The 22,355-nt window shown below is 40.6% G+C and overlaps 1 protein-coding gene across 1 annotated transcript in view; it reads left to right on the top strand.

The window, feature by feature from the left end:
* cachd1 (cache domain containing 1) overlaps positions 1-20,894 on the top strand; it is a 75,119-nt gene extending 54,225 nt beyond the window's left edge. The window contains exons 9-27 of the mRNA XM_041040916.1: positions 25-309; positions 702-851; positions 3,417-3,540; positions 3,697-3,814; positions 5,334-5,502; positions 5,664-5,806; positions 6,675-6,856; positions 7,421-7,531; positions 8,667-8,789; positions 9,461-9,560; positions 9,878-9,994; positions 10,586-10,746; positions 11,099-11,185; positions 12,259-12,375; positions 12,765-12,916; positions 13,432-13,593; positions 14,241-14,318; positions 14,491-14,592; positions 19,628-20,894. Coding sequence (XP_040896850.1) covers positions 25-309; positions 702-851; positions 3,417-3,540; positions 3,697-3,814; positions 5,334-5,502; positions 5,664-5,806; positions 6,675-6,856; positions 7,421-7,531; positions 8,667-8,789; positions 9,461-9,560; positions 9,878-9,994; positions 10,586-10,746; positions 11,099-11,185; positions 12,259-12,375; positions 12,765-12,916; positions 13,432-13,593; positions 14,241-14,318; positions 14,491-14,592; positions 19,628-19,872 — 2,726 coding nt within the window. The 3' untranslated portion in view covers positions 19,873-20,894. The remainder of the gene's footprint in view (positions 1-24; positions 310-701; positions 852-3,416; positions 3,541-3,696; positions 3,815-5,333; positions 5,503-5,663; positions 5,807-6,674; positions 6,857-7,420; positions 7,532-8,666; positions 8,790-9,460; positions 9,561-9,877; positions 9,995-10,585; positions 10,747-11,098; positions 11,186-12,258; positions 12,376-12,764; positions 12,917-13,431; positions 13,594-14,240; positions 14,319-14,490; positions 14,593-19,627) is intronic.
* The last annotated feature ends 1,461 nt before the right edge of the window (positions 20,895-22,355 follow it).

The raw sequence follows: 22,355 nt of genomic DNA, 5'->3' as shown, positions 1-22,355 counted from the left end.
CTGTTCCATTTCCTCCTCCTTCAGAGGGAGTAACGGGCCTGAAGGAGTTGGCCTTCCTGAGGGACCTCGCAGAGCAGAATTCAGTGAAGTATGGCGTTGACAGAACGACGGACCGAGACCGCTCCTCTGTGGCGTCATCATCTGGAACAGCAGGAGCTTTGATGATGCCGGTAGTAAAGGGAAGCATGATGGTACTAAACCAGCTAAGCAACCTGGAGACTACAGTGGGTCGCTTCTACATTAACCTGCCCAACCGCATGATCGACCTGGCGCGCTTTAGCCTGCCCTACTCTGACCCCATGGGAGACGGTGAGCAGTCAAAATAAACTTTGGTCTGGGCTAACACTGAGTCATATTTTAGATTATGGCCAAATAACCTCATCCAGGGCATGTTGTAATGAGATAAATCAAAAGGAACTGAATGAACATAAACTTTACAAAAAAGCACCAATTCTCCTCCAAAACTATGGTTGGCTTGATTGTTTCAGCTAAGAAGAAGCCATCAGTTTCCTAAAAACAAAAAATCACATAAACGGGAGGTGATTCCGAAGTCTGCAACCAAGCTAATACACACTTTAACTGGAATTAGTTAGACTGAGTTTGACTGAACTACACAGATATATATGAAATACACAAGATTAGTTTACATAACTAATCTGAGCTGTTGTGTAAACTTTCGATTCTTCTTCTCCTTTCTCCAGGATTTATTATGACGGTGAGCCGGCCTTGTTACTTTGGTAACCTGCTCCTGGGCGTGGTCGGGGTGGATGTGAACCTGGCCTACATCTTAGAGGATGTCACCTACTACCAAGACTCACTGGCTTCATACACCTTCCTCATTGACAACAAAGGTCAGTCATGTGACAACGAGCAGGGGTAGTAATCAGCTCCACTGGACTCCTGACTCTCCCACACGTGCATGATCTTCATCACAAAAGAATTAGCAGGATTAACTTCTCCCTTTTTCCAGCTTGGGGTCAGCAGCATTAACAGCAGGGTTTGTAGGTATATTTGCAAATAAAGCTTTAAATTGTTACAGCTTTTTCTTTAAATTAAGTTTTCTCCAGCTCATACAAAACATAACAGAACAGGTCAGTGTCACACATTGCCTGTTGTGTAGATTGCAAAGCCAGTATCAAAACAAACATCAGGAAAAATCTTGCAGTCTGCAGATCTAACAGACTCCAATGGTATCAGTCTTCATTAGTCACAGTCTTAGAGAAACACTCCAAATAGTTGGAAAAGAGTGTATTTTGGTGTTCTTGTTTCACATACAAGTGGAACTACACTTTATTTTGTCTGTCTCAACTTCCTCCACAGCCATTATCCCTTATTAGACTTAATTGACATCTTCTTGGTTGCACTGGCACTTCTTTGGCATTTCATTCTCTGTGCAACCATGGCTCAGTGCTTTGCCACAGTGCTGGGCGGTAGTGCTCATGTCCGCTCTCTGGTTTGTCTTGGCTCCAGCTGAGGGGTCTTGACTAAACCACTGGTGCAGTATAACGGGTACGTTATGCTCTGTGGGCCTGTAGACAAGCGTTATTAATGGACAGGTAGTTTTCCTGAGTAATATTGGCTGCAAAAACTAAAGATGAAAACTAATGAAAATAAGATGAAATTAAATAAAAGTTTTGAAAACTTCAAAATGGATTTTTAATGCATTTACAGGTGGCACACCTGCATTGTTAACGCTACCAGCTGTTTCAAAAAAAAATTCAACAATGTAAAGCGGCAGCCGTGCAGAGCTAATTTTTTGGTCCAGCCTGTTCTTTGGGACAGGATCCAAATTTCACTTGCGGTATTGCTCTTTGTTTTTCTGACAAAACAAAAACTGCAATAACCAGGGTTGACTTGTGTATGGTTTGGAGCCTGGGAAGCTTTGCAATGCTGATTAAATGCAAGAAGGAGGAGGGAGTTAAAAAAGCCAGTGACAGACAGGTGGGAAATGTTTAGAGTAGAGAGATGAGGTAAAGCATGGTGCAGGAAAGCCATAAAACATGCACAATAAATTACATGTACTCACCTAGATGGTTGGAATATGTGTTCAGCATCAGAATTTTTCACAATTAAAACTAATTATTGCAAATTAATTTTTGCAGCTGTGTGAGCTTTGATCCTCTGCTGCACCATTCAATGAGTCTCTTTTCCCCCTCTAAAATGTTTGTTATTGTAATAAGTACACCATCAAATTATAGTTTATTACTACACCATGCTTATTAGTGCAGTAACTTGGTAAACACTGACAAATGACTCCTATTAAAGTTATTAGCTGGCAATCAAGTCGTCTGCTGCCAGTTAGAGTTTATGTAAATATAATTAGGTAAATATACTGCTGACAAGAGGCTTCCGGACCTGAAGCTAAAAATAGTAGATGCATATTTCAGAAATATCTTTTGCATGGAGGGTCTTACTTGGTGACTTTATGAGACTGTGTGTGAATTAAACAAGCTTGTGCCTGAGCAGGATTACGTATAGATTTATGAATGATGTGTACTGTAGCTGGCTGTATTTAATAAGAACAGAGATGCCTTGTATAACACGGCAGATGGATTTATTTCCCTCTAAGAGTGTGACACATCACACCTGCTGCTACTTTGTTAAATACACACACTCTTTTTCACTTAATATACAGTGTATTAGAGCTGTGTAAAAAGCTCATGATATTTTGTTTGTTTACCCCCTTCAAAACAGATGGTCCGTTTCTTGAGGGCTTTTTCTCTCCTAGAATGATTACTGCTGCTGTTACGAGCTGTGTTTATCACAGCGCTGCTCTTCTTAGCGTTACTAGAGTAGTGTTTGCTACTGAGCTCCTTTAGAACGGTTTGAAGGTTAAATGCAGTTGTTCTGTTCAGTGGAACTTTAGATTTTGGGCATAGAGCAGCATTAAAAATGAGCATTGCCCACTTTGACTTTGTAGCATCAAGTGATTTTTTTTTTGAAAAAATGTTTCTCACAATATTTGGATCAGCTGTTGCACATTCTGTTAATACTCTTAATATATGGAAGCAAGTTTCCAGAATAGGTCAGTAGGACATTAAGTGGCATATAGACTCACCATATTCAGAAACAATAATCTAGTTATTGATGTCAAACTGGTTTGCATAGCTTCTTATGGCACTGCATACCTGTAGTGTGTCCCCTGTCCCTTTACACAGTAATTATAAACAGTAATTATAAGAACAACTAAATAGACCTGTATATTCTGTTGCTGTATAGAATCTTTATTCAAAGGTCCGAATGTTACACAAAGATAATGGCATGAGTGATTGTGCAGTATGACTACACTTGGCAGCATCTTATTTGACAGTGACCAGAAAATTTTGTGCTGGCTCATAACAGTTTACTGTTTATGTTTTAGTATGTATAAGCAGTAATTAATGATGCTGCTGTTGTGAACTTGTTTGATTTCCCAGGTTACACCCTGATGCACCCATCGCTGACGCGGCCCTACCTGATGACAGAGCCTCCCCTGCACACAGACATTATCCACTATGAGAATATCCCAGGATTCCCTGCTGTCCGACAGAACATCCTCAGGTAGGAAAGAATGAGGAAGAGATTTCACTGAATTAAAAAAAAAAAACAAAATGGTTTTTAAGTTGCCTTCAGTTTCAAAACCCATTTTGAAGCAGCCAGCTATTGATACATCCATAACCTATTTTATTATTGATAAATTCTTTGTATGTCTTGCAGCCTTCCTCTGGGCAGTCAGGTCATTGCTGTCCCAGTCAACTCCTCTCTGTCCTGGCACACCAACCGACTCAGGGACAACAGCAAAGATGCATACAATGTCAGCTATGCCTGGAAACTGGTAGGTGATGGCTGAGACAACAGAGACACAACATATGACATATTTACATGGTGTCTAATGACATTTAGTTTCATTGTCCAACATTTTCAGCCTAGATTGGACCATGAACTCTTTGCTCGTTATTTTAGTGAAAGTGAAAAAAATAAAACTAAATGAATGAAAGAAGAGTCAAATAAATGGTGATGAGGATACTAAGAACAAGCACTTGCACACTCAGAGCAGAGACAAATTATGATCTTTGGCTTAGGGCCAGTAAAGCATTATCACAATAACTCACTCATACACTTTTTCCCAGACTCTTCCATTTCTGTCTAAAGTTATTTATCATTACTGTACCGCTGTTTAAATGCAGTAGAGATTTATGTTCCCAGCCTTTGTGTCTCCACCAAACCTCCGCCACCTTAAATTAGTTGGTGTAATAAAAAACAAGTGCTCCCACACCCAGACACTGTCTATCCCTCGAATCTGCTTTTCCTCTCAGACCCCAAAGTGTCATGTTTTAGGAACAAATGGCATCAGGACAGCAATAACACCATGCCATATTGAGTCTTTTTTGCTTGCTGACATTTAGACTTTTGGCAGGAGTGAGAATATCACACTTAATTTAGCCATTTCACTTTTAGCCTTTTTTAAAAGCTTTTGACATTTTGTGTTTGTTTTTTGTTTTTTCCACACAGGCAAGTTCAAACACGTCACATTTGCCATGAGTTTGGCAGCTGTCTCTGTTTTTTAAAGTGAACTTTGCAGAGCCAGAAAAATAGTAAACTGACTGAAAACATAAATCCAATGGAGTCTGTTGTTTCCCACAGCATTCTGCCCTTTTCGTCTGCCAGATAATATCAGGGGATTCATTTATGAGTATTTCATATTATTGTATTCGTAATTCATTGTAAAAATTAGGAGCTAAGGTGATTTTCCCGTCTTTTCTCTCTGGCATCAAAAGCTCCTAAGTTGTTCTGTTTTCTGTTTGCATGAGTTAACAACAAATTTAAAACCGGACTAGCCCTTCATGGTTCGTTTAGAATCAGTCGAGTGAAAGCAGTTGTTAAACCACACACATGTATCTGAAGAAGATGCCTGCAGCCTATAAAACACTGGCTGTGATGTCTGACACTAAACACTGAAAAAAGAGGACAGATAGGAATGGAGAGACTGTGTAATGTCACAGTCTCCCTGGTGTCTAGTTTTGCACAAAATATGTTGGAGTGGCGTCTGTAAGTAATATTAACATCCTGTTTTATTTACAAGCCTGGCCACAAAAGGTAAATGTGTCATTCATTAGTTCAAAGTCAGAGTTCTTGTGGTGAAAGTTGTGTTATCAGTGATTAAAGCAGAGTGAAAATGATCATACTTAAAGTCAGGAATCAAAGGTAGGTAACCCTACATTTAAATCTACTTATCTGTAAACATTTGTGTATCAGTTACCCTCTCTCGGCCCTCATCTCCACATTTTGCAGCAGTGTCTGGTATAGTGTTTATGTTAGCGTAAACGCTTCTCCTCCCCTGTCTTATCCTCTAGGTTCAGGACACGTCGTTCATCCTGTGCATTGTGTACGTGCAGCCCGAGATCCCAGTAAAGCAGCTGAAGAACTTGAACACAGCTCCCAGCTCAAAGCTGCTCTACCATCGTTTAGACCTGCTGGGTCAACCCAGTTCCTGCCTTCACTTCAAACAGCTTGCCACTGTCGGTAAGAAAAGCACCCAATTCTAAACCTGAACTAATGGATAATAACTTAAAGTAATAACGTTGTCTACTAGGTCTTTTTTTTTTTTCCATGAACAGCTCTAAAATATTGATTGCATTGGACATCTGTGATTGTCTCTCTTTCCCTTTCTGTGTCTTTCCCAGAGTCCCCCACAGTGATGTTGGCAGCTGGTAGTTTTTCCTCTCCCTATGAGCACCTCAGCCAGCCAGAAACAAAGCGCATGGTGGAGCACTACACCGCCTACCTGAGTGATAACACCAGGCTCATAGCCAACCCAGGCCTCAAGGTACACAAGCACACGAATCTGAGAGCATACATGCAACTAATGGCAGAAAACCAGTCTGGCGGTACACACGCTCCAATACAAGGGTTAAATTTATTTACCTGACAGACACATGGCGCACGGCCATCCCTGCGGTCAGGTTACAGACATGTACACAAATATTTCTCCATGCAAGTAGGTACAAACACTATTAAACACAATTTATTTTTGTAATGTGTGAAGTACTTTTTACCACCTTATTTCTTACAGAATCTGACAAGCACGTCTAGCTTTTCAGGCTGCTTACAGTTAAAGCAAACTTTAAATGAAGTTCTGCATCTTTAAGAAGGGGGATATACCCCCTCGTGGTTTTGGCAGTCCATGTGCATTCCTGTCCTGGGGGGAGTAGGAGGTTAGAGTTTGAACTCTAAGCCCCAGTTCCAGTTCTGATTCCCAGGCTAGTCTTAAAGCCCCCCTCCAGCGACCTCATCAACTCTTTCAAACTTAGAAACTTCTGTGAAACTGGTACTGAGATGATTTTTCAGGATTTTTTTTTTTGAGGGGGGGGGTTAAGTCTTACCAAGTTCAACTTATTAACTAAATAGTAGTTGTATGATCCCTACTTATAGTGATTTCTTATACAGCACGATAATTTCAAGTTTAGGTGCGGCATAGTTGCACCTGTTTGAAAACAGGATTAACTTTTTTCTTGTATTTTTTGTGGTTTGACTGGAAGGAAACTTGCCAAAAGTTTTAGCCAGTTTACTTCTTAAGCCAACCATTGACTAAAACTCTATGTCCTTTCACCCTTCTCCCTCACCCTCAACATCTCTCTTCTCTTTCTGCCTTCCTTCTCCTCTGTCCCTCCGTCCTTACATCCCTGCTCTTGCAGTCCTCTGTCAGGAACGAAGTTATGGCGACCAGTCACGTCACGGATGAGTGGATGACACTAATGGAAATGAGTAGCCTCAACTGCTACATTGTGCGCCGTTACATAGCAACCCCCAGTGGGGTGCTCCGGATTTACCCAGGATCACTGATGGACAAAGCCTTCGACCCGACCCGCAGACAATGGTGAGGCTTACTCTGGAGGGTGTGAAGAGGGGGAGAAAGGAGGGAAGATGTGTGTCTGTCTGTCTGTGTGTGTGTGTGTGTGTGTGTGTGTGTGTGTGTGTGTGTGTGTGTGTGTGTGTGTGTGTGTGTGTGTGTGTGTGTGTGTGTGCTCTCGCATTAGGAGGTATGAAACAGTTTTGGGTAGGTAAGAGTTAAAATGTGTGCAAACTGCAGGTGCATGTTTGTGCTTAAAAATGATCTACAGTCTTTACTGAGTTCAGTCCAGTTATTTTCTCATCATATTGTAATGAGCTGACAAATAGCCAGTTGAATAGGCAGAAGGCAAAACTTAAACCAAAGTACTTTTTCAACATAACAGTGTTTTTAGTAAGGTTTTTAGTAATGTTATGTTATTCTTGCAAGTTTTGTTAATATTATTTTTAGTTTTGTCTTCAAGTTTAGCCGATAGTACAGTACATTTTTCCAAAGTAAGGTATATCTCATTTACTTTGTTAGTCAGGAAAAAGTTATGAGATGGTCCAAACTTTGTGAGATAACCCTCTGCCTGTGTGATGTGTTGTACAGGTATCAGCATGCTGTGGCTAACCCTGGCCTCATCACCTTCACGGGGCCATACCTGGATGTGGGTGGGGCAGGATACGTTGTCACAATCAGCCACACCATCCATGCCTCTAGGTAAGAGAAATAATGTGTAGTTTTACAACTCTGCTATCAAACTAATTGACTGCATCGGAGGAAATCATGTCTGAATAGTCAAGTCTTTTCCTGAAGCATCTGTTTAATAAAAGTATGACTCATGACTGACAAATTTGCGTGAATTTTTACACTTTGGCAGTAAAATTATCAGCTCTCCTTATTAGTTATTGCTCATTAACACATTCACTGTTGTTATGAGTCCTGACATCATTGTTGGATGTAAGTTACTTGAACCAGACTTCACCACCTCTCAAAACAGGAAGTAATTTCAGGGAAACTGAAGGAGACTGTTGACCATTTTTGCTTGGGGGCTGTGTAGTGAGTGACATGATATTCTTTAACCAGATCGTCTGGGTTCAGTCATAGTTATCTTCAAGTATCTGCTCTCCCAAAGTGCCCTCGAGCGAGTTGCTGTATTCCTACCAAGTCATGGTGGTGTGAAGGAGGAAAGGCCAAATGAAAAATGATATCACTCCCTTTGGCCAATAATAAAAGTTATTGCAAAATGTTTTCTACAGCCTGTGTGAGGTGGAGGATTTAAAAACCCTGTTACTGTGGCTTAGATTAACATGTTTATGTTTCTAGTTCAGTGAGCTTAAAATGCAGCTCATCACAATGGCCTAGCACTGTTTTTGAATCAGTGCAATAAGAACCGTTGCATGGTCCATGCAAATGTTCGCTATACACACAAACATTCAGTATCAGCGTGTGATAAACCAGGATTAGTGCGGTGTTGTACTGTATACTGGCTCAGTGAGCATGTAATCATGCAGTCTGTATTCTGTAAACACAGATTAGCAGGATGTGCAGATCTATGTGTGTGGTGTGTATTGTATATGTGTACAGCAAGGTCCAGAAGACTGAGACTACTTTCATATATTGTGTATTTTGGGTATGTTTTTTTTTCTTTTTGAGTAAACATTCATGTTATCCTCAAGGTCAGCAGAGAGGTGACCTACAGACCTACAATGTAACTGACGATGACTTCTATCAGCTTAAAATTTATCACAGAATCACAGCAAACAGTTTACCTGAAAAGTTTCCAGTATTTTTTAATCCTTTCATGCCTTCTCTTGGTGTCTTCTTCTCTGTCCTCTCTGCTCTCCCTCTTTAGCTCTCAGATGGCCCCTGGTTATGCAGTTGCAGTCATGGGCATCGACTTTACCCTTCGCTACTTCTATAAAGTCTTGCTCGACTTGCTGCCCATCTGCAACCAAGACAAAGGCAACAAGATCAGGTAAGTGCGGGATGGATGCGATGATTCTGCTCTTCTCTCTTCTGTATGCTAATCGATGCTTCTTTCTTCTTTTTCCCTCACCCCTGAATCCCTTTTGGGGTGTGCGTGTGTGTGTGTGTGGGGGGGGGGGGGGTTATATTTCTGTTTTACTGAGCAAGAATTCAACTTGCAGAGAGACTGAGAAGAAAAATGAAAGAGGAGAAAAAGAGATAAGCTGATTATCACAGCATTCCTGCTAGAGATGTGGCGTTGCTGCTGCCTTAGTCCTTCTCCAGCTTTAATGTCTCCCTTTTTGTTTTTTTTTCCTTCATGTTTTCTGTTCCACCCCCCTCCACTCCGAGTGCCCTCGTCTTCTCCTGTCTTTTTCCCCTCCTTCTCTCTACTTCCATCATGCTCTCTCTGTTGGTGTTCAGGGGCCATATAAAACAGGATTAGCTCAAAGGGGGTGTGGGGCGGAGAGAGGAGCAATATTTGGCAGAATGTTTAAGGAACAGAGGGAAGCAGAATGGAGCTGTGTCATGCAGATGAATTTAGCACTGGGAAAAAGAAGAATCTAAAAAAAGAAAATAGACATATTTAGTTTTAATTGATCCCAACTACTCTTCTGCCTTGGCCCTTAAAGAATTAAGGGTCGCTGTCTGCTCTGTTATATCTGTGTGTGTACATTGTAGGTGCTTCATAATGGAGGACAGAGGGTACCTGGTAGCACATCCTACTCTCATTGATCCCAAAGGTCACGCCCCTGCAGAGCAACAGCACATCACACACAAGGTAAAGCACCCAGAGACAAATACGCAAATGTAACACAACCAAATTTATTAGTAACATCTGTCACACAGACATGCAACAGTAACATCAGAACTCACTCTAAACATGTCCAATAACTAAATGAATGGGCTAACTGCAGAAAGATTTCATTGTAGTGCTCAACCTACAGGAAAATTTCCCAAACACATTTATTCTTGTCCATAAACCAGCGAACGATCAATACGAGGAGCTTCCTTGCAAGATTTATTTTGGAACTGTATCTGATTCTCACCTTTTTATATTCCTGTCCTCAACTGCTCATTCTGGCTTTTTGATGGCAGGAGCCACTGGTGGCTAATGACATCCTTAACCATCCCAATTTTGTCAAGAAAAACCTGTGTAACAGCTTCAGCGACCGCACCGTGCAGCGCTTCTACAAGTTCAACACAAGCATAGTGGTAAGCCAGAGACATAGTAGGGTAACTGCTTGTATGAATGACAACACAGATTCAGATTCAGACTGATACACTTAGTATTAGAATGACCCAGCACACTCCTCCAGGCCTACATAAACAATATGTTAAAATTTGATAGTATTACACTGCTACCTAGTGGTGATCATTGGTGTTGCAACCATGAATTATTCCTAGATGCTATAGTTCTATTGGAACTGTGGAGTGTTTTTGTGTAGTTAGAGATCCTGAAAGCGTATTATCCCAGTGTAAAGTCTGCAGCTTTCAAAGTATGAGGATCATTTTTTTAAACATGCAATTCTTTTTCATTCGTGCCTGCTCTTAGATTAACAATAAGTTCTTGAATATAATGCCACAAATTTGACTTTGTCTAAATACCTGCTCCTTAGTAGTTGCTTTATCGATGTCTTGTTAATTTTTATGTTCTGTTTATGGATCAAGTGTTTATTTTATTATGGGTTATTACAAAAAAAATAGATAGGATTATAAATAGGACAGGATTAAAAAGTAAGTTAAACTTCCAGATACCCAGTGGGACAACATGCTGATCTTACTTTCTAACTCTTTTTCTTTCAGGGCGACCTCACCAATCTGGTTCATGGTAGCCATTGTTCCAAGTACCGTCTGACCAGAATCCCTGGTACTAACGCCTTTGCTGGTATTGTCAACGAGACGTGTGACTCTCTGGCGTTCTGTGCCTGCAGCACCGTGGATCGTCTCTGCCTCAACTGCCACAGGTCTTTGCTTCACCCACACACTCATGAGGGATTTACTGTGAGATGACAGTATTTGGAAAACATCAGAGAACAAATTTGATTTTTGCATGTTTTTTGTACAAGTTCACAAGAATAACCTATCAGTTTAATAAAGATCCAGATATGATCGTATACTGCCTCAGCAGAGTCATTATAGATTGCGTGTGTTGTATTTACAATCACATCATGCAATCAAACAGAAATTCATTCTGTGACAATTACACATGTAGATGTGTAAAAGTAGTTATTATTTGACCAAAATCAAGATTAAAATGCCATAACAGTAAGCTATGTTGACATTGTTTCTCATTGAACATAACATTGTATTTTTCAGAATGGAGCAGAATGAGTGTGAGTGTCCATGTGAGTGCCCTCTAGAGGTCAACGAGTGCACAGGCAACCTCACAAATGCTGAAAACAGGTCAGTGGAAAATACATGATGTATGAGCCACACAGGCGCTACATTTACACCCACAAATTCTGCATTTCTTATGAATGAAACATAATGACGTAACATGGAAATTTTCAGTTGACACCTGATCCCTTTTCTTTTGAAGTGCGGACTGTTAGAGCAGTAATGTAGCTAGATCTGAGGTGTGGTCATATCTCCATTGTCTCTTAAATGCTTGAAGATGTTTTGTGCCTAAATGGCTTCCTTAAAAGCAGCGCACATAATAACAGAGGCTAATGGGAAGCAACAGTTCAAAATGCTAGCATTTTACATTCACTTAAAATTTTTATTGTTAATCATGTCTGCATTACTAGAGTGTTCTTTTAACTGTTTTTTTTTTTTGTTTGTTTATAACTTCTGTGCTGTGGACATTGATGATGGATGGAAAGAGCTAGCATGGGAGGTGTGAATGTTGGAGCATTTCAAGTCATGCAAAGTCACATAGTGTCAAAAATTACTCTATTACTTATGTCATCAATGTAAACAATGTGTCTTTACATAGTCATTTTGGGCGCTATGTAAATGTTTGTGGGTGTTTCCTCAGTTTTATTTTTCTCTCACTGTCTTTCATGTTTTATCTGTCTAAGTCTTTTCCTCTTCTGTTCTTGCCACTCTGTCCATCATTCTCTGTCTCTCACATCGCCCACTCTCTCTTGTTTTACCCAAATCCTTTCATCAGCCATCAGCAGCCTTTGACAGCACGTCAGTTTTTCAAATGCCAATTCCTGTTTTATTTTGGGAAGACATGCAATTATCTTTTTTTTCAGATTTTTCTCTGTTTTGTGTCAAGCAGCTCTGACATTTGTCCTTTTTAGAGCTGATTTGCATACACTGACATGCCAGAGACATTACTTTGTGTGTTTTGATTTATTTTCTTTTTTTGTCAGTTTTACAGTGTTTGCTTTTGTTGAATATAATCATGTTTCATGCTAGGATTTGGATGGATTTTGCCTGTATATTTTGACCAAGAATATGTACTGTACATGCACCTCTCTGTATTTTTCACCTTGTGTGTTTTATGATTGTGCGTTTCTGTTGCATAGGAACCCCAGCTGTGAGGTGCATCAGGAGCCAGTCAGTCTGAATGTGATTGATCCCAGTCTGCATGATACCCTGCCCCAGTGCATCAATACCCGCTGTAGCCAGAGATACACCAGCAGGTACATGCACCAAACTACACACACTGCCAGTATAAACTCACACATTCTTACAGAGCTAAATACCAGCAGACACATAGAACAGAAAGAGAACAGAGTGTGAATTTAAACAAAGTTACATGACCAACAATGAGAATATGGTACAGCACAGTGCCACCCAGTGGAAACAAATTGAAAGTGTAGATTTGGGTTGATTCCGTCTTTTTTACCCAGCCGCTTGACTTTGTTAGTCTGCGTGATTCACAGAACTGTGCTGGGAGGGAGAAAGAGAAACTAAAGCACTTTTAATTAAACTACAAGCAACAAGCAGGCTTTGTGTGTGTGTGTGTGTATATATATATATATATATATATATATACATACATATTTCTGTATTCTGTTCCCTGTTACAGTGACTGTTTTGGCGTGTTGGACTGTGAGTGGTGCATGGTGGACAGTGATGGTAAGACTCACCTGGACAAGCCATACTGTGCCCTGCAGAAGGAGTGCTTCGGAGGCATCGTTGGCGCCAAGAGTCCATACGCGGATGGCCTGGGGCTTCTAGGTGAGTTACTTACCCCAAAGAAATAGATCAACTGCTGACATCTCTTTTGTAAATATTGTGATTTTTTTCTGCAAAGTGGGCGAGTCCTTCAAACTCTTTGCATCCTCTCATTTCAGGAACATCTGCCCACATATAGTACTTAAGCTCAATTCCACAGTTATGAGACGTTTTTCCTAAATGTACCATGGTCCTTGAGACAGCAGAAATATTACTTCTGTAGACTGAAACTTTTCTGTTGCTTGGTTATTTTTCTTTGGTTCCGAGTTTTTTCAAAAGGGGAATTGGCCATTTTCCTGCTGTTGAATGATTTTTCTGTGGCATTTCACACTGTTGACAGAATAGAAACGAAGTAGAAATGTACCAGCATCACAGCATGAGTTAGAATCTGAGCCTGAGCTGCTTGATACTGGCTTGTTGTACTGTCACATCTTGAGCCATCTGAAATCTTTTGTAACTTCTTTAAACAACCTTCTGCCTGTATCTCTCTTCTCGCTTCTTCTCTCTTTCTTCTGCAGATGAGGAGGTGGCATCTCTGAATATGATCAAGAGCGCCCCTGTGGGTCCAGTTGCCGGGGGAATTATGGGATGCATCATGGTGTTGGTGCTGGCTGTGTATGCATACAGACACCAGATCCATAGGCGCTCTCACCAGCACATGTCACCACTGGCAGCACAGGGTGAGTATGGCTGATAGGTGAATTCTGTCTATTGTTTAGCCTTCTTTTCTGTGTCGTATATATCAACTGTTTGACCTGTCGTGCCAAAAAAACGCAAGGTCAGCAATGAAAATATGTCTGCTAGTTGGTTGTATTAACCAACTGTTTGAATCTGTTTGTGTGTGCATGTGTGTCTGTCTCTGTCTGTGTGTGTGTGTGCGCGTGCGTGCGTGTGTATCTGTGTGCATGTGCTGTGCATTCAGTCTTTTTTTGAAGCTGCAGGTTTAACCAACCATCAGTTCACACATACATGAGGCAAAGCAAGGTTAACAGTAATTGTAATTGCAGTTTTTAGGCACAGCATGCATGCCCTCCCTTTTGTACAATTGAACACTTAAATGCACATGCTCTAACTACACAAACAAGCCTTCCTTCAGCATAATAATTTTTGTACACAGGTTATCATCTGGCTCTGAGGAGCTAAATGTTACTCCACTTTAGCTGTAATTCCACTGTTCTTGGTTTTGTTTGGATATAGAAGTTCCTGTTCACATTTCATTCCTACTTGCAATGCTTGTAATACCTCACATTTTTAGAACAGCAGCATCTATCTCATCTCGGCCTTCTGCTTCTTTCCTCCCACTCTCTTCACCTCCATGTTGCTCCAGAAATGTCAGTGAGAATGTCTAACCTGGATAATGAAAGAGATGAGAGGGATGAAGACAGCCACGAGGACAGAGGAATCAGTAAGTTCTGTTTGATATCTGATGGAGAAGCATTTAAATATTTGAAAGCCTTGGTTGAAGTGATTACAGTGTTTTTAAGCTTGGCTAGGTCTCACAGTATTAGACAGTAGACATATTTGAGTACCACTTAACAGGGCCTTTGTGCTGACCTGTGCGTTCTCTTCACTTTCAGTCAGTAATACTAGATTTATAGCTGCAGTGATCGAGAGACACACACACACTCCTGAACGGAGACGGCGGTACTGGGGACGATCTGGGACAGAGAGTGACCATGGTAAGACATTTTACTTCTATGTCAAACATGTACATAGATTAACTGAGGCGTGGAAGCACAGATGTGATGACACTCAAAACCACTAGCTGTGTGCACTGCATACTGTCATGCATTACCTCAGCATGCCAGTAATGCTGTGGCTATTTATGGCTATATATAGAATTCCCACTAATGGTCAGATGGTTCTCTGTAGGTTGAAAATTACCGAAATCCTTTCTAACTTAACTGAATAAGCTGAAATGCATGAGGGTCAAGCTAAAGTCACAGTTCAATGACAGCTTAGATTTGAGTCACAACAATCAGTGGGTATTGTTTTCCATGGAAGTGATTCTTGCAACTGACCGATAGTAGCTCCCATCTCATGTTCATGTTGTGTCATGTTGTTACACAACACATTGTTCAGTCGAAAAGAATCTGGTTTGTGGAAAATGTATCATGTGTCATTCAGTGGTTACAAAACTGGCCCATCCTGCACAAAATAAGTGTTAACCACACAAGTTGTGCTGCCTGAGGCAGAGATAATATAAGCATAGCTACAACTGTAAATTTGGAATATTGACAAAACCGCGTAGGCTCAGCAGCACCTCTACATACAGCAACAGCTCTGGAACCAAACTCCTGCATTAGGAGGTGGACTCTCCTGAGTTGCCCAAGGAGAGAAGTGTAGGTTTTCTGGTTTCTGGCCTTGTTGTTAGGGACAGGGTGAGGAGCTCAGATGCCACTGCTCCTTCGTGTGGAAAGGAACCACTTAAGGTTTTGATATATAATCGGGAAGCTTTCTGAACATGACGAACAGGGAGGAGATCCCAGGGTAGACCCAGAACATGCTGGACAGATTACATATCCCACCTGGCCTGGGAAAGCCTCTGGATCCACAAAAAAGAGCTGGGTGTGCATGTGAACCTCTTATCATGGTTTCAGAAACCTGGATAAGGTTTTACCCAGAACTTAAATAATCTTTGTTAGTACAAAGATTCTTTGTTGGTACAGAGCATAGTGGCTGAGATGGTGAGAGATCAAGACACAAACACAGATGATCAGAAACCTTGGTGCTGTATTTATCATATGTACAGGGATAAGAATAACCAGCTCTCTCATGTTCCATGTAAAGGCCATACCCCAAATCTGGTCAAAACCAGGGAACTAATGTGCATGTAAAAATACTCATGATAGAACATAAAACCTTAACAAAACAACAAGGGAAAAAAAATCAGATTTGGGACTTAGGTTTCCTCTTTTTTAAATGAATATCATTCCTTTTTGAATGTTAAAGCATTGTCTCAAATCCACAGTTAGCTCTCACTTCACTGGCTGTGGTTCAGATCCTGGTTTGTTCTTTTCATTATATCACAGCTCAGAACCTTGTTTTCTCTTGTCTCTAGCTCTGGGAGAGTTGCTCATGTTCACTGTAACCATTTGTGGAGCTTGTAAGTCTGACACTCGATGAGTGTGGATGGATAGTTTCACCCACATGGGCTCTTACCACCTACATATGGCAGCACTCCACTTCCTGGCAATGAGTGTCTCTGTTACTTGTTGCATAACTGATGATGACGGAGAGGATGAATATGTAGAGAGGAGAGTGGGTTAAAGTGAAACAAAGACACGAGTAAGCTTAAAACAGAGAGGACAAAGAAATGTGAGATAGAGGAACAGAGAAAATGAGATTAATTTGTTAGTAAGATCTAAAGAAGTTCATCTTTAGTGACTCTAGTGTTATTTTCGCTGTACTTCATTATGAAAAACTGGAAATGGAGGACAAGTGCAGAAATGTAGACATGCAAAAATGATGAAAAAGCGGAAATTAGAGTGAAATGGAAGGGCAAGAGGAAGATGAGTTTGAAGTAATGGAAGGAGAGGATGTTAGTCCGTCAGGGAGTGAAACAAATTCATACATTGACGCAACAAAGTTGCTGCTGTCCTCTGCTCGGTCAAAGGTGCCCACCTACCACAATCCACACACTTGTACTGCACAAGGGTGTAACAAACATAGACACATGCAGATCACCAAAGGATCAGAGCATTGCATCTGTTAAATCAGTGATGCACACATACAGAGTGCTGTTTGCCAGTGGTGGATTTCAGCTGCTGCTTTCATAATGAACACTCCACACTGCAATAATACGTAGCCTAAATCTCCAACTTACCATTCATATATTGAGAGAAGAGGAGGCACATATCATTATATTTGAATGGTGTTTTGTGCATTTCTTTCTTCAAAATGACAAAGAAATTCTTTCAGTTTTTCAGCTGTCAAATAATTGTCTCAATTATTTGTTTCCAGCAGTTAAAGAAAAGTCTCCAAGTGTTCAGAGAGAGCTCAAAGGTCCACTTACAATAAGACATTTGGAGTCTGTCTCCATGGTGCAGTAGTTTTCCCTGTTGCTCCACATCTCTTGACATTAAGTGGGATTTGCTTTCCTTACCTGGTGCAACTGAAAATTGCCAACAGGACACAGTGAGGTGTTGACCTGCCTGAAACTGTGGCTCTTGCTCTGGGGAAATGACGGATAAACTATGCTGAAGATGGCATCTTCCAAGTCTGGAACCTCTTTGAAGTCTCCATCCCCCTCTCTCTCCTTTAATCTACCCCCTTCTTCTATCCCTCCCTCAGCCTTCACTTCTCTTGTTTTCTCTCCTTGTCACTCCCTCTGCTCATTTCTCTCTCTCTCCTTTTCTTTGTCTGTTTTCTTTCTTTTGGTATCAAAGCCAGACTGATCTTAGGAGAATCAGGGAGGGAAATATGTGAGAAAACTTTTCAGTTTGACTCTAGTTCATTGTTTTAGGACACCTCAGTGAGACATGAAAGACATTTCCATCATCCAGACTACATTGTGGAAATATCTCAATAACTTTCAGATGGATTATGGAATTAGGTTCATTCCTAGAAACCTAATTCCATTGTCATCAGCCTTGATTTCACTTTGTATATATGATAATTAGCAAATTTTAGCATGGCAACACGCTAAACTAAGATGGTGAATATAGTAAACAAAAACTATGGTAAACAATAGTTGTTTAGCATCAAGAATATTAGCACAGCACACAGTTTGACTTGGTTCCTGGCTTACTAAGCATTTGCCCGGAGATAGCCAATACAAAACAAGGTTTCTGCTTTATAATGTGAACTCACAAAACCCTGAGAGGAATGTTGAGGGATCAGATATGTTTACTTGATGGTTTAGATGTTAAAGTGTCTGGAGGATAGAAACGGTTGTTGGGAGATGAATTTGACACAAGGCTACACAAACACACATACGTCTACCTACCGCCTTCAGCCTATGTGCCACACACATCGTCACGCACATATACACAAGACACAGACGCGTGCACACTCTCACAAATCACTTGGTTCAGCATCTCTGGAGGTTTAATGTTTCATCATCCAAAATGGCAGTGATTTTCCTATAAATATAATCATCGAGGCACTCAGGCTTGCAGCGTTTGCTCGAATAGTAATAACAGATGTTCCCATTGTGCAGCACGTTGTTTGTGTCATTTCAGAGGCCGAAAAAGATGATGCAGGAATTAAAATGGGATTATTTCCAGATCAACTCCCAAATATTTTTTTTTCATAGTCAGACTATGTTTCAGATGGATTTCATGGCTCTGACGGTGATGAAACCCACTCAGTAGATGAAGGGTTATGTCAAATTTGAGTGGAGAAATGTAAGCAATTAAGCAAACTGTGTAAACTTAGAACTACAAGGTTGTTGTGAAAATTAGTCAGACTACTCATGAGTAATCTCAAACGACAACAACCTAGAGGTTACTTTGGCTTCATCAGTACAGTGTAGTATCATAAACTATTGGTCTCCTTATGTTCAGGCAGTTATTTACTTATTCTTTGACCCAGTAGTCCCCTATTCCCTGTGACAGCAGTGCAGCCCTTCCAGTGCTACAGTTACCGACGTTTCCCAACTGCCATGTTGGCTTATGATGCTGTCTCCTCAGGCCAAACGTATGTGCAAAATGTGTAGGAAATTGGTCATAAATATGTATGCTTCTTTTTTTTTTTTGCTTCATATGGAGAAGAAATTGCCCAGCAGGGATATTTAGTTGTCAGTGCGCCATCAAAGGGTTTGTAATGCTTTCAGAAACATTGTGTGTTAGCCTGTTTTCGCAAGCATGTTTCTGCGTTGAATGCCTGTGACTCGAGGATGTCCTTTGCTGAGTAGTTTCTTTTATTGTGTTTTCCCATTTCTTTGTACTGAAGGCTAGGCCAAACAGGTACACATGAAACTGTTATTTGCTTTTCTAGCCAGTGCTTAAAAGAGGCTTGCAACATATTAATGTTGTTGGTTTATGTTACATGTTGCATGTTTATATTTTTGGGTAAACGTGAATACACATGAACACTGTGAAGGGTAAAAGATGATAGAATTTACTAGCAGGACTCAAGGTAGGATTTTCCAACCATTTCGGGCTCATGGCTCAACTTTCAGGCTTTCATTTACGAGTTGTACTAAAATGGTAGGTCAGTTAAATTGATTATCTTTGCATTTTTGACTGTGAGTTGGACAGTATTAAAAATTTTGAGATGTTACTTTATGCTTATGATAAGCATTTTTAAGTATTTTCTCTTTTTTCTCTGACATTAAGAGTAAAAACTAATTACTGTAGAACAGGTAGCAAGAAGGGGTTATGGCAAGGTTTCTTTACAATTTCTGACTCATCACTTAAATTTTATGCTTTTTAAGTTTTAAGTTGTAAGCATGAGTGCGGCATACTACTATATTCTGTGTTCATGAATGTGTAGGATTACACAGAAAACATACAAACCCATCAAAACAAATCTATCTGTCAGTGATACCAGATTATATCAGTTTTACAAATTTTCCATCGGCCTCATCTGTATATTCAGTGAGCCCATGTGGGGTCATGACCCTAAGACTGAGAGAGTCTGATTTACAACAGGGCTGTGCATACTGAAAAGATTTAGGCCTGGGAATAACTTGGGGTTTTTTATTTAGAAGAAAGAGTTGTAAGATAAAAAGTCCCCTAATGCCAAGCTCTGCATGTTTTTTGTGTCCAGGTTACAGCACCATGAGTCCACAGGAGGATAGTGAGAATCCACCCGGAAACAACGATCCTCTGTCAGCAGGCGTCGACGTTGGTAACCACGATGATGACCTGGACCTAGACACACCTCCCCAAACGGCTGCGTTGCTCAGCCACAAGTTCCACCCCTACCGGCATACGCACACACACCACCACCCGCTGCACACGCACCACCTACAAGCCGCGGTCACCGTGCACAGTGTGGATGCAGAGTGCTGATCCTCAGCGTGGCATTGCCCCTCCTGCCAGGGATGGAACTTTTTTTTTTAAATTAAAGACTATTTTTAAAAAAACATTTTGATTACACAGTGGGTACTGTCAGGATGGACGGAGGGAGACAGCCACAGCTGGACTCAAACCTATAGTGCCAATGAGCTGTGGGGACCTCCGCCACAAATGGCTCCTTAGCTTCCCATTGTGCCAACATCTTACACACATACACAGTTTTACACATCGAAAATTGCCAGACCTGGGCCAGTAGAAATAACCAAATTGGAATTTTTGTTTGCTTTCTGATGAAATTTGACATTCAGGACTCTGTAAGTGCATGCACAAACCTTTGGGAGCAAACAAAACACCGTTTGAGCTCATTCACTTGCCTTCGATGAGGAGAGGATACAACTGGAACCTAATCAAATTAAATCTAGAACCTGATGTGAACCCTTTTGCGTCAGGGCTCCATCCCACCCTCCACACAGGTTTTTTGCCCTACTAAGCCCACTTGTGGTGAGGGGAGCCGGTCAGTCCTTACATTTGTGAAAACTGCTGAATGTCTCTGAAGAGTTAAAACTTTCCAACACTGACCTGGATCTAATGTGGGATTACAGTATGGATTCTATTGCAGCTTTACTGTGCTTGGTTCTACAGAGAGACACTCAAAGTTTATCCAAAGGAGCATCTGCTGGTCTTACAGAAAATGGTTTGGGAATATATTTTGACATTTTCATGAATGTCTGTGAACTTCAAAGTAAGAAAAATCTTCATTGATTCACATAAATACAGAAAGAAACACTTAGAAGAAGAAAATATTATTTTTCTACTATTTATTAAAGAGGTAGATTTTCAGGACAGATGAAGAAGCAGCTACAGCTAACACAAAAAAAGACAATAGTCAGGATAAGTAATACGCACTGACCCACTTCCTATAACCAGTTCATCATTTTTAGGGCTCATTATTTTCAGTTTTTAATTCTGTAAAAAAAAAAAAAAAGGTGAATGGTTGTTTATTTAGAATTTTTGAATAACAGTAATACAACAGACCAAGTGAAAATGTGACATTTTTTATTTTTTATTGTTCATAATATTGAGTGAATTTGGTGCCGAATCAGCAGCTGATCTGCATTTTCCTTCCATTTTTCTTTCCACCCTCTATTGCCAGAAGCATCCTCTCCACTAGAGAACCCTGTTTAATATACAGAATTTTGAAAAGTGTTCTCTGTAAGAAAAAAACATTTTTGGATGAGCATGGACTTAAAATCTGAGTCCAAGTCAGTTCTGCTCCTTTCAAAAAAAAAAATCCAGGTATTTTTCGATGAATATCGATGAAAAACGAAAACGATGAGCCTTAACCACATCCTGTGTCAGGGCATTTAGTAGGAAGTGGTCTTTGAGATGTAGTGCATTTTCCTGTCTGTTTTCAGAGTTTTGAATCACTGAGGTGTGTTTTTGTTCTTGTAAGGTAAGATTTGCTGTGCCAAACAAGTTGAAAACGTCCTCATTCTGGGCACGTCCTCTGTATCAGGAGGCAGAACTTCTATCCTTGCTGGCCTTTTTAAGCCTCCTGGGTATGGAGGAGGGAAGAAAGAACCTAATACCAGCAAACATTCCTGGCTTTAGTCACTGCTGGGAATTTTGTGTGTGTGGATAATTGGGGACCATCAGAGAGGTCCTGAGAGATTCACAGAGATTTGAGTACTGTCCTCTCTAACTGCCTGAGGAGAAAAAAAACAGTACAGAATGTTGTTGTTGTTGTTTTTTCACCTTATTTTACCACACAATTTTGCCTCTGAGGCCAAGCTGATATTGTACGTGTGTTAAGGCTGTGTGTTGGATTTTGTGCAAAACGCGTTCAGATTCCACAGATGCCCAAGACGGAGTCTCCTTCTTGTCAAAGAGAGTGAAAGAGGGAGAGATGCTGCTGTTGTTGTACAGAGGTTACACCCATCTGTCGGCTCCTCTGTGGTTAACCACTCAAAATGTCTTCTACACATCTCTGGTTTAACTGTTGTGTGTGAGCAAGTGTGTGTGTGTGTGTGTGTGTGTGAGAGAGAGAGAGAAAGAGAGAGAGAGAGAGAGAGAGAGAGAGAGAGAGAGAGAGAGAGAGAGAGAGAGAGGGGAAAGAATGACTACCCGCCTGGAACATTTTCATGCATTATTGTATTTTTTTCAAGATAGTATTAGAGAATTATAGGTGAAATTATTATGATTGAGAAATCCACTTATTTTTATTCTGATGAAGAGTCACTTGACCCAATCTGTGCGTCATAGGTTTGATTGTTCAACTGGTCAAATCATGTCAGTGTGGCATCCATTTATTTCTGGGTGCCAAAATGTCTATTGTTCTTCAGAGATTCATTATGAAGTGTAAATACAGAATCACAGATAGATATTAATGTCCTGTACACTCCATTTTTTTTATGTTGGTAAGACATAATGTATTCTTCAAATGATGCTCAGATATTTGGGTTGATATTTTTGAATTG

This window comes from Toxotes jaculatrix, chromosome 6, assembly GCF_017976425.1.
Source record: "Toxotes jaculatrix isolate fToxJac2 chromosome 6, fToxJac2.pri, whole genome shotgun sequence".
Classification (NCBI taxonomy): domain Eukaryota; kingdom Metazoa; phylum Chordata; class Actinopteri; family Toxotidae; genus Toxotes; species Toxotes jaculatrix.
The sequence above is the reverse complement of the archived record's forward strand: the minus strand, read 5'-3'. Positions and strand labels throughout refer to the sequence as shown.